Raw genomic sequence first — 12,507 nt, 5'->3', positions numbered from 1 at the left:
GCACCAAATAGCCACGTGCCTTTGCTCAGGGCCCGAAATCCAGAAATCTTGGCGGGTAGTTAGGGACCCAGGAGACTTAGGATCCGGGAGGAAAGAAGTGGAGACCTCTCTGGACCAATACAGGGCTGTAAAGTTGTGCAATTTCTGTGCAGTTTCTGATATTTCTCCTCAACTCATTCCCTAGAACCCAGAGGTCGAGGCTCCCCCAATCCTGTGAGCAGAAGCATCCGGTTAGGGGCTGGGAGAGAGGCTGGTTGTCAAGCTGGGCTCTTTAAGAAAGAGAAGAACCTCGTCAATCTCCAGGAATTCCTTCCCCTCCCAGTACCCAGATCCCTCAACCTCAAAGGATCTGAAACTCTGTGCTTGGAGCTCCTCCTGTGGCTGCCCTCTCCTGGGCCTTTGGAAGTCCTCTAGTTGACTACTTTCTGGATGGGTAGATAGATGCCCAAGATGAACAAAGGAAGGAGTCAACTGCGCCTCTCCCCCACCAGCTGAGGACTCCAACACAGCCTGGTGTCATTGTGTGCTGGGTGAGGCCGCCCTGGCAGGGGCCTCAGTCCGGTCCAGGAAGCAGCTGGAATTCTTCAGCTTTGGGTTTTGTAGGTGGGAAGAGAAGTGTATCCGTCCTCACCTCCAGCATTCATCAGTCAATTGAGAATTCCCAATTTGGGGGATGTAGGGGTTAGATTCTGGGTGTGGAATTTACAAGAAAAAAAAAAGGATTTTATCCTTTTTGATTCCATGAACAGCCACCTGCCCACCCCCTCCTCTCCCACACACGCTTACACACACCCAAACACACCCAAACACTCACACACCCTTCCCCACCAGTCATCCCCTGGGCTACAGGCTTGTCCTCAGCCCATGCCCCGCCTCCCCAATCTACTGCCTAGTTCCTTAGCCCGGGACCAGGGCTGTATATATAAATGAGAGGGAGGTGCGGGGGCAGGGGTCCAGCCGTCCCAGCTCCAGCGCCCGCTTCTGTCACGTTAGTCACCCCCTTTGCCCTCCACCGCTTTCTCTCTTGGCGCTCCGTCCATCTCAGTTCTAGCGAGGGGTGTGAGTGCGTGTGTGTGTGTGTGCGTGCGTGCGTGTGCGCGCGCAGTGGGGGGGCAGGAGGAGGGCTGTGGAGGGAGGCGCCGTCGGAGGGAGAGTAGACGTCAGGAGGAGGGACTGAGGAGGGAGAGAGAGGGAAGGAAGAGAAGGGGGGAGAAAGGGAGAGCAGAGATCGAAAGAGACCCAGAGAGATAAAGCTTGAGGCGAGAAATAGTAAAAGGCGGGGGGAGGGGGGAGGGGGGAGGAAGGAGGGGTGGAGAAGAGGGAAAGGGAGAGTGAGAGAGAGAGCGAGCGAGCGAGCGACGGGACCGGGAGGAAAGAGAAATAAAGAGGAGCGGAGGGAAGGGAAGTGAGTTTGCGCGCGTGAGTGAGTGTGCGTGTGCGTGTGAGTGTGCAGGGGCGGGCGCGGGCGGGCGGGGGGCGGGCTCCCGGGCTCCCCTCCTCCCCAGCCCGCTCGTCTCGCTCGCTCGCCAACTCCGGGCCCCAGCCGCGGGCGGGCGGACGGCGGGCGGACAGCATGCTGAGCCTCCTCGTTTGGATCCTCACTCTCTCCGATACTTTCTCCCAAGGTAAGGGCCCCCCCTCCCGCCCCGACCCCCGGCAGCCCGGGGAACACTGGGGGGCTCGGCGGCCCGTGGCCGGTCCCCCGGGGTCTGGACGCCACGAGGCGGGGGCTGGGTCCCGGCGCGGAGCCCTGGGGGAGGGGGCGCGGAGTAACGGGGGCTGGCGAGGAGGAGTTTGCCGTTGATTTGCCCAAGTTGTTTCCTCCGGCTGCGCGGGAGACCGGTGAATCGGGGCCGCGAGGGCCGGGGGTCGGAGTGAAAAAGGGATCCGAACGCTCAAAGTCTTTTCCGGAGCCTCTGGCAGCCCTACCTACCTCCACCCTCCGAGGCCGGGAGTCAGGACGCCCGGGTCCTGGCCGGGGGAAGGCTGGGAAGAGAGTGGGATTTCAGATTCGGGGGTGGGAGGTGCGCGGAGAGCTGGGGGCTCAGGCTCCGGAAGATGCAGCTAAGGGAATCCTCGTCCTCCTTCCAGCCCAGCCCCTGGGAGGGCTGAGTCTGAGCGGCGGCTCCCGACTGCCTGGGGCTGCCCCCTTCAAAGGCAGGGAGCGGTGCCTCGGGGCCTCTGGTGGGGATTCGAACCCCTGCCCGCGGAGGCTCCGGGTGGGGAGTGGAGTTCCAAAGGCAGCTCCGGGCCCGCTAGATATGGAAGGGGCCACTTGCGGGCGGGGCTCACACCCACGGGGGGTCAGGAAAGTGTTGATGTCGGGGCCTACTTGGGACTGGCAGGGGAGAGGCTGGGAGATGAGGGAGAGGCTGAGAGAGAGATGAGGATGTTAGTGTATCCTGAGGCTGGGCTGGGGGGCGGCGGGGGAACTGAAGAAACCAAGGGCCTGGACTTCAGCCCCGACTGGGGTCTGTGGGCGTGGATTCTTGTCTCCTGGGTCGGACTCTAAGGAAGATTTAATCCTGCTGAGCAAGCTCCCCCCACCCCCCCAAAATGGAGCTGACACACAGATGTTGACATACAAACACCAAAAACCAGCCATAGACACGGAGACAGACTATTCACCTACTGAGACAGACATACCCGCGAGCATCCCCCACACGGAGACAGACACATATACACAAAGACACTGACACATCTGAGGAAGACAGATTCCTCCCCCGTATCGGCACATGCGTGCACGTTCATGCACCCAAACATAACAAAACTCACAGACACAGTACATGTATGAGGCGGGCATTTACAAGGACACAACACACGCACACACACACACACACACACACACACACTGAAACCCTTCCAGGGATACCAACCCTCCAGCAAACAAAGAAACTTGAACAGATATTCATATAGGCAGACACTTACGGAGATGTACAGACAACAAAATGGAGGAGGTGGTCTCCTTCTTTTGGTGGGGGGTGGGATCTGGGAAGGGGGAAGTTAGCTTGGACTGAGCACCCTCAGGCATTGCCCTGCTCTCAGTTCCCTTCCAGGCCCGGTGGGTGTGTGTTTAGGGGTGGGGTGTTATGCTGGACCCCTCCCCTCCAATCCTGGCCAGGCGCCTGCCTGCCTCCGAAGCCAAAGCCTGGCTGAGTTGCTGGGGGCGGGTCTGTCGATCCATCATTCCCCATAGGGCATCCATGCCCCCCCTCGCACACACACACTTAGGATTTGGGAAGGGCGCACATCCGTGGTGTGAGAAGTGGTGCTGGGGGAAAGGAGGCCTGGCCCTGGGGTTGGCAGGCCAAGCCAGCCACTTGGCAGAAAGTTGGGAAGATGACTTAAGTTCTGACTTTGTTCAGCCGGGCTGCTAGAGAAGGGGGAGATGGGGGAGGGCCCACGGTGGTGAGGGAGGGGTCAGCTGGGTCTGTACTGATATGCGTTTGGCGCAAGCTTCTGTCTGCCCCTTTCCCCACAGCCCTCATGTGTCAGCAACGTGGATACAAACGAGCTTCAAGGAACAAAAGCTGCAGTTAGCAAACAGGAGAGGCATGTGGATTGAATTGGGACAGAAACGGTCCGAGAGAAGTGTGTTGTGTGCCTTTCTCCCTTTGGAAAGCGGGGGAGGGGTTAGGGGTTAGCTGAGCTCCCATCGCCCATCCTCCAGCGTGGGTGAAAGCAAGACCTGAGGAAAGTGTGCAAAAGTATTTGGGATGGGGGGAGGGGTTACCAAAGGGAAATAAAAAGGAGAGGATAGAACGGAGGGGAGAGGAAGTCATTCCTGAGTGTTCCTGGGAAGCTGAGCAAGGACTGGGGAGGAGGCAGGGGGGGAAGGAGTGGGGATCTGGGGCTCTTCAGGGTGGGGGAAGGCGGCAGGACCTCTCTCCTCAGCCCCCATCCTTAGAAAGAAAGAGTTGTAGGCAGGGACTGGGCCAGTGGTAGGGGAAACCAAGGTGGGAGGATTGCCAGGGGCTTGAGGGAGGGTGGAGAGAAGGTGGGAGGAGAAGGCAGTTGAATTGAGGGGAGTGGAGAGGAGAGGGGAAGGGGACGTTCAGCCTAGGCAGAGAAATAAAAATCACGTTTTAAAGAATTTCAATGGGCTTCATCAATCTTCATTTTTCACTAAATAATTTTCTGTATCTTATCTAAATGAAAACCATTATCCTTCCCCCTGTTTCCAGCATGCGCTGGCTCCTCAGACTGATTGCACCGAAAATTGAAATATTTATTCATTTTCTGGGAGATTTTCTCACTCCCCAGTCTCAGGGAGGAGAAATTGAAAAAGAAAGATTATAGCTAATCAGAGCAATGTGGGATGACAGGCTGGCCCAGGGTGGGAGCTGCCCAAGGGAGGGTAGAGGTGAAGGTAGGGGGAAAATCTGTCCCCCCAGCCCCCAGAGTCCCCTGGGCATCCCTGCCACCGCTTGGCAGGGCGGTGAGGAGTGAAGGGAAGAGGGCCTCCTAAATTCCCAGTATTCAGCTGCCGAGTACAGCTACATCCTGCCAGAGAACAAGAGTCTGGAAAAAAAGAGTAGCTGGGAATGGACTCTCTCCTCCCTGTGCCACCCCCACCCCCCACAGATGTCCCACCCTTCTAGCCCAAAGCAGGATCTTGAGGTTGGGGAAGAGGCAGGGAGCGACATGGCAGAAATCAGGATACCAGGTCCCTCTCCTTGACCTTCTTTTTTTTTATATATAAATTTATTTATTTTATCTATCTTTGGCTGCGTTGGGTCTTCGTTGTTGTGCGCGGGCTTTCTCCAGTTGCGGCGAGCGGGGGCTACTCTTCATTGCGGTGCGCGGGCTTCTCATTGCAGTGGCTTCTCTTGTTGCGGAGCACGGGGCTCTAGGTGTGTGGGCTTCAGCAGTTGTGGCTCGCGGGCTCCAGAGCACAGGCTCAGTAGTTGTTGCGCACGGGCTTAGTTGCTCCGCGGCATGTGGGATCTTGTACCAGGGCTCGAACCCGTGTCCCCTGGGTTAGCAGGCAGGTTCTTAACCACTGTGCCACCAAGGAAGCCCTTCTTGACTTTCCTGATGGGACTTCGGCTCAGGCCCAAAGGGAGGGTGTGAACCCAGTATTTAGTGCCTGGAATTACCTCTGGCTAAGCTCTGGACCCCAGAAGACCCTGGATCAGGAGGCGGAGGCATCTAGGTCCTCCCACCTTCTGCTGCCTGCATGGTTGGCTGTCTTGCTCTGCCTTTGGTTCTCTGATGGGGTGAGGATGAGGAAGCCCAGCCTTGTCCCCGGCTCTTACCCCCTTGACTTGAGAACCAAGTGCTGATGGAAGCTCTTGTAGACCCTCTTTATATCCTCGGGGACCAAATCTTAATTTCTCTTTTATCCTTTCAGTTTCTGACACAGTGCTACACACTCGCTTGGTAAGTGCCCTTAAATATCGGATCAATTGATTGATTTGATGAGAGTGCTACGATGTTGGAAGAAGGCAGTATTAAAGGGTGCTTAAATCACAGACTCCTGTCCAGCTCTCTGGCTAAACTCCCTCCCCCTTGGCCACTGGGTAGTTGTGTTGGCTTTTGAACAAGGTATGTGCCTTCTCTGTGCCTCAGTTTGCTCATCTGGAAAGTAAGGTTAGGAATAACATTTCATAGGGTGTCGATGGCAGTCAAATATGTTAATCCGTGTAAGGTGCATGGAACAGTGTCTGGCACAGAGAGATGTGCTCAGTAAGTGCTTCTGTTATGACTTTGTGGCTGGACATAGGAAGCCGAGTTGTTTGCTTCCTTTCCAGCTCTCCTTATGATTCTCTTTTTGTTTTCTTGCTCCAACTGCCCAGATGTTTTGTCCTGGGCTTCAGTACCTCTGCTTTGTATCTCTCACGGAGAGAACTGGGTTGTAGAGGATCCAGAAGGGGAAGCTGACCAGCCTTCCCCTGGTTGGAGACCTCAGGAAAGCTCTGGAGAAGGAGAGGGCCAAGTGGAAGAGGTCAGCATTCTAGTGAGAAGGAGCTAGAGCTCTTGGGAGAGATGAGGAACACTAGCCCCGAGGTGGCAGCATTTCAGAGTCTGGAAATAATACAGATCATTTATTGAGCCCTTGTGCTAACTACTTGATATGCATTATCTAATTTAATCTGTACCACAGCCCCCTGAGATTGGCTCTGTAATTATCCCCATTTCATGGATGAGAAATCGAGGTTTAGACAGGTTAGGTATCTCGATGGTAGCTGGGGGAACCAACCCACCTCAAATCCTGCGCCCCTCCCCTTTGCCTGGGATCCCACATGCCAGCAGGGACAGATGCTGGGCTAGGACAGGGTCTTTCCTGATTCAGAGCCAAAGGAGAACTAAGAGGAAAAGAGAATGAGTGCTCGTAAATGGAAACTCACTCAAATCTTAAAACTCATCCTTTATTCTGAGATTCTGTCCTTCTACATTTTTGGGTGTTGAATGGTTTTTCTTTGATGATACGACAGTGCCCATAAATGACTTTTTTTAAAAGCCCTTTACTTGGCAAATCTAAAGGTTTGCAACCTGTGTTTGTTTCTAAGATTAGACACAGCGTTATAGGTCCATGAGCTACAAACTTGGGCACTACCCCTGTACCATGCAAGGCTGACTCCTGGAGAATCGTGGCGAGGCAAGAGGTGGAGTGCTGAGTGGGGGCCTGGGGAGAAAACCAGGACAGTTAGCTTCCAATTCAGCGCAGTCCCTGGCAGACACAGAGGCTGGGATCTGGTGTTCCCATCTGCTTTGGGAAGCCCTGCCTGCCCTAGAGTGGGGCAGAGTGACTGTAGGAGGTGGGCTCCCTACCAAAGCGTCAAAATTACTTCCTCTTGAATCCCTACCGTGTGCTCTTCACATTCATCATTCTTTATTCCTTTTAACAACGACCTTGTGAAGATAACATTACCCCTATTTTATAGATGAGGAGACAAAAGCTGAGTTTAATTAACTTGCTTAAGGCCATCCCTGGGGTATTAGATCCCCGATTTCAACTCTTTGTCTTACTACAAAGCCAGGCTGCCTCCACGTCTCAGCCACCTGTGCAAGTGCCTCCTTTCAGCTGAGGCGGCTGTGGAGGGGAGAAGGGGCCTTCTTCCTTCTCCTCTTCCCCACGGCGATGGCCAGGCTTCTCCTGGTACCTTGCTCAGCCTTCTCCCCCAGGGCTCAGCCCATCACACCTAGCGCACATCCATCTTGCTGCTTTGCTCTCAGGGTCATCTGTTTTATTCAGTGGGGATGGGAACTCCTTGTCTGTCAGGAGAAGGAGGTTAGTAAAGCCCCCTTTCTTCCCACCTGTAGAGTCTTTTTAACTTTGTACTTGTATAGTACTTTCCAATTTTAGCAACTTTTTCACACGTACAATCTCATTTAATAGAGATACTGTGATTGTCCTGTGATACAGACAGGGTAGTTATTACTGCTCCATTTAACAGATGAGAAAACAGAGTCCGAGAGAGTTGAAATGACTTGCTAGGGGGGAGGTTGGGCTGGAGGGAAGGGATAGGGGGCAAATTCCTCCGTCACCCCAATTTGGGGGGACTGTTTCCAGCTAAGGGTAGGGAAATTCCTCTCATGTGCCCAGGGCTGAGAAAGCTGTGCCCCTTCCCGACCTACCACCTCCTGCCTGGTTTCTTTTCAAGGCCTCCAGACCACTTTACTTGGCCATGTCCTGGAGGATGCTTTGACCTGGAAAGGGCTGGTGTAGGGGTTGGAGGAGGCAGTGGTCAGCAGTGGGGGAGAAAGAGGCTGCCACATCCTTGGTCCTCGATGCTGAAATGCAGCATCAAGGAGAGGCTGTCTCAGGAGTCAGGAAACAGAATGAGTTCATTCCAAGTGAGAGAGAAGGCTGTTCACTTTTGTGGAGGACGTGCTTTGTGTTTTATGTGCATTAGTAACTCATTTAATACTAACAATCTGTTAAATGCAGGAGTCATTATCCCCATTTTGTGGTGGACAAAGAGAGACTCAAAGATGTTAAGCAGATCGGCCAACGTGATACATCTTAGAAGTGACAGAGCCAGGACTAGATCCCAAGCAGGGAAGTTGGAGTGGGGCGGGGCGGCATGATTCCCAGAAGGAAGCCCCTGAAGATGGTCATATCCACCTCTTCCACACGGCTGCTGCATGCAAGTCTCACTGCACAGTGTGTGTGCCCACAGGCACGCGCATAGGTTCCCACGTGGCCTCCTGTGCACTCGCACACGCAGCTATTTCTCATCCCCATATCATATACCTATGGACAGATATCTCTGGCTTTCCCCTGGTCCTTCCATTCACCAGAACAACACTGCCATGTTTCTGTGTACCATTCCCCTTCCAGCTATGGCAGCCATCCTTTGAAGAGTCTTTGAAGGCACTAATTTTTGTCTTGTCTCACGTGCTCTGAAGATATACACACTGCAAGGTTAAGAAAGTTAGAACGCTTGGGTTCCTCATTCTGTGACTCTGGTCTCTCTCCATCCTGCAACCCCAGCTCTTACACTTTCCCACTACTGATTCACAGACAATGCAACCTGATAGAGTTCTTTGAGCTCCCAGGATGAAAGCTGTTCTAGCTCCCAGACATTGCCAAAGATCACATTTTTCTTTCTTTTTCCATCCCACTCTCCCACACCCCCCATCAGCTCTCTCCAAACTCCCAGTTTCTCCCCCTCCACATAATTTCTCCAGCAACTTTTATTAACTTCCGTAGCCTCTGGGAGCTGAAGCCTCATTCCTCTCTGCCCTCCTTGAGTCCATTTAACAAAATTGGGATCATATTGAAATAAATGTGCCTTGTAGCCAGCCAGCCTCCTCAGGATTAAGGGTCTTAAATCCAGGGTGGAACTCTCTAGTACTCCCTAGCAAATTCCATTAGTTTCCCAGGAGATGCTGCTGCTGCTTCATTCCTCTGGAGGTCTGGCTCTGGGAAGGTGATGGGAGAATCTCCCAGAAGGCCACGGGGACTGGGTTTTGAGGTAGGGAAGGGACAGCAGGGACCTGAGTGCTCTGTGCCTGGAGGGTAGTCCCTGGAGGCTGCCTCACTCCAGGCCAGATTAGGAATCATACATTCCTCTTCCAGACTGGCCCTTTGATGCTTTTCTTCTCTGCCTCTTATTTCCTTCTGAAGCGATATGAGGAGTCCATCCTCACTGGAAGATGTGTGGGAAGAGAGTAAGGACTCAGTCCCTTCATCCCACAGAAATGTGTTGTGTACTTATACTATGTGCCAGGCAGCAGTGCTGCAAAAAGAATAAAATACTGTCCTTGCCTTTAAGGGTCTCACTTTGTGATTTAGGTGCAAACATTACTTAGCTTTGGTAGGTCTCAGTTTACTCTTCCATAAAATGGGGAGAATTAATTTTTTTTTTTCAAATCAGCAAATGGATATTTCTATATATAAAACATACTGGTAGGCATTATGAGGAATAAAAAACCCCCCACAAAATTGTATGGTCCCTTCCCTCCAAGAAGCTAAGATGCGCATACATGTGCAGAGATTCCAGGTAGTGCCAGGCTGGGTGTAGTTGGTGTCAGGATAGCAGTGTGCGCAATCAGAGCTGGGGAGTTTGCTGTGGGCTGAAGAGGCCAGGAAAGGCTCCATGGAGGAAGTGGGTCTAAGGATGGACAGGATGTGGCTGTGGCAGGAAGAGGGAGAGCATTACCAGACCGACTGAACTTCCCGAGTCAAGGTGTGGCTACCGGAATGTGCAGGGTCCATTGAGGCTGGTGGCAGCTCAGGATTTGGGTCAGGGCAAAATAATGGAGGTGATCCAGAACAGTAGACTGTGGCCTGACCCAAGAAGGCCTTGAAAAGCCAGGCCAGAGACTGTCCTGTAAGAAGTGGGGAGCCAGGGATTTCTGTTTCTGAAGCACAGGAAGTGTTAACCCGTGTGATCCCTACCTCATTCCTCACCAAACCCTCCTCTCCTCTTAAACTCCCCTTCCGCTGCTATAGAGATCTGCAGCCCATTCAATTGGAAAAAAAAAAAAAAAAGGTGAAATGGGCAGATGATCAGAGTTTGACCAGGCAGAAGTGAGCAGAAAACCTTAGAGAAAATCAGTTCTGCCTTGGGAAGTTTCAGATCTGTGACCTGAGTTGGGGAGGCTTTGGAATGTTGAGAAGATCTCTTTTTCTCTGTGAACCCTCAGGTATATGATAAAGATGCCCGGAGACAGAGTTCAGTGGAGAGCCCTGCAGCTTGGTGGATACCAGGCTCTTTGTCACACGTTCCCTGGGAGCTTAGGCCAGGTCTGCACTGCCCAGAGTCTAGGGGAACCACCTGGTTCCATCAGAGGGCCAATCTGGATTTAGTCCCTGCAGGGTCAGTCCTGGGCCATTTCCTCTGGTCAGTGGCCAGAGATGTGTGTGCACTTGGGAGTTGAGCCTAGAGATTCTTAAAACCTCTGCAAGGAAGCCAGGTCTGCTTTTTCAAATGGAAACCTTTGAAGAAGTTTCCTGCTAGGGTGGTGAGTGCCTGTGTCCAGCTAAGTCAGTGTGCTTTTAGTGGCTGGGCTGGGCCAGGCACTCAACTAGGCACTAGAGGTACAAAGGTAAGTGAGATTTGGTCCCTGTCCTCAAGACACTCTGGGGCGGGTGTGGGAGAAGGATGTATAAACACATATTGACAATACTCTAAGATAAATGTTGGGAGAGAGGTATGTGAAAAATGCCGAAGTCTAGCTGTCGGAGAGGGGGGAGTGGAGGAGGCAGCCTGGCAGGGGGAGGGCACAGCCACAGATGTGAGGCTCTGGGGCTGCGCTGGAGCCTCTGGAATGCAGCGCCACTCAAGATATCCCGGCTCTGGACAATCCCTGATTGTGCCCCCTGCTCCGGATGGAAGGAGTTGAGGAATCCGAAGGAGTGAGCAAGGTCCCTCCCAAGGATTATGATTTCCAGGAACAAAGGCAGTTTATATAAAGCGCCCTTTCCCCAAATCTCCAACCTCCTGTGTCCAGTTCCCTCTTCCCCACCCCAGCTCCCACCCAATGGAGCTGATTTCTAAATTAACTTTGTCCTTGTAATCTGCTTAGCTGAGTTCTTTTTCTTTTCTTTTCTTTTCTTTTCTTTTTTCCCTCCTTCCTGAATTCTCCCAGGAACAGCCTGGGGCCCTGCTCGCTCCATTACCCAGCATTGTCAAGCCATGAGGTGCTTTTAACTGCTCTTACCATTGACTCTCTTAACTGGGAGGTTATTAAAAGGAAGGAAGCTGAGATGGGCAGATGGGGGCAGAGAGAGAGAGACACAAGGGAGAGGGAGAAGGCAGGCTGACAGGGTGAAGCCCCAGAGAGGAGTTGGGGTTTTCTTCATCTTGATTCCCTAGTCATCCAGTGACTCCTGCATTTTAATCCCAAACCCTGAGCAATTGACATGCTGCTTGCTCTATGCCTCAGTCCCTACCTCCCTGGAAATCTACTAGCTTGACCTCACTGTGAGATGGGATGGGGGGACTCCCAGAGGCCCCTGCAGCCCACTCCCTCTTTGCCCACCTCTCCCACACACATACTCCTGCTACCAGTGCTATCAACTCTCCAGCCTCCACCCCCAAGTTAGCTACTGCCTGGATGATGTTTGATCCTAGACTAATGTGCCTATCACCCTGCACACATCTGGGAATTCTTCCCTTACTAGGCCGTGGGTGAAGTGAGAATACAAAATCATTTTAATGTCTGTTGGAGCCAAATATAATTAGAAAGGAAAATCTGACTTGGCAAAAAAAAAAAAAAATCGAATGCATTGCAAAGCTAAGTTAAAACGACTTCTGTATTATCGGCACTGCTGCTGCTCTCCATTTGTGCAGAAAATTGAGAGGGGAGCCTGTAAAGCCTGTATGTAAGGGGTCTGGTGTGTGCACGTTGCCTTTGGTTTCATACCAGGGTCATGTCATAAGACTAGTCTCTTTTAACACATCTTTGGAGTGGGATAACCCCTCAAGTACCCCGGGACCTCCTTACCAGAGGGCCTATGGGAAAGCCAGACTTGCCCAGAGGGGCCGCTGCCCGTGTGATCAAGACCAAGTCATTTCACTAGAGCCTCAGTTTTCTCATCTATAAAATGGAGACAGTAATACCTACCTCAGAGGGTTGCTATGAGGACTGAATGAAGGAATCTATGTTAAGAAATGGGATTTGGAACACAGCTGGTATTCAGTAAATCCTATTGCACAGTGCCGGCTTTTTATAACTCATAGTCCAAGGCAGATCTGAGGAGAGCAGACGGTAGGATGAGTGAAGAACAAATAATGGTGCAAAGACAGGTGAGTCTCTGTGAACTGTGCCAGTGATGGTGGTAATCCCTGAATTTACGGTTTCTGGAATGCAGTGCGGTGGGACTTTTGAGATGGCAGCAAACCTAATGGAAAGCTCCCTGCTTTAGAGTTAGGTCTGAGTCCTGGCTCTGAAGGTTCAGTGGTCTCTTCGTCTTCGTGAGCCTTAGTCTCCTCAGCGTTAAATGGAGTGACAGCAGCCACAGCCACTTACCTCTTACCTGAAGCCCTGGGAAATCATCTGGCAATGCACAGTAAGCGTGACCAGGAGGTTTGTCGCGCCACAAGATTTCAA

At 52.5% G+C, this 12,507-nt stretch overlaps 1 protein-coding gene across 4 annotated transcripts in view; it reads left to right on the top strand.

Annotated features, from left to right (window-relative positions):
* The first annotated feature begins 1,235 nt into the window (after nt 1-1,235).
* KIRREL1 (kirre like nephrin family adhesion molecule 1) overlaps nt 1,236-12,507 on the top strand; it is a 97,246-nt gene continuing 85,974 nt past the window's right edge. For 3 of the 4 annotated variants that reach the window (XM_060297705.1, XM_030842281.2, XM_030842280.2), the window contains exon 1: nt 1,333-1,625. In XM_060297705.1, the coding sequence (XP_060153688.1) occupies nt 1,574-1,625 (52 nt within the window). In that variant the 5' untranslated portion in view covers nt 1,333-1,573. Of the gene's footprint in view, nt 1,270-1,332; nt 1,626-12,507 lie in introns of those variants that run through there. The other variant, XM_060297711.1, reaches the window with a different exon arrangement.

Source organism: Globicephala melas, chromosome 1, assembly GCF_963455315.2.
Source record: "Globicephala melas chromosome 1, mGloMel1.2, whole genome shotgun sequence".
NCBI classification, from domain to species: domain Eukaryota; kingdom Metazoa; phylum Chordata; class Mammalia; order Artiodactyla; family Delphinidae; genus Globicephala; species Globicephala melas.
Note: the sequence above shows the minus strand (reverse complement) of the source record. Positions and strands in the feature narration are given on the sequence as shown.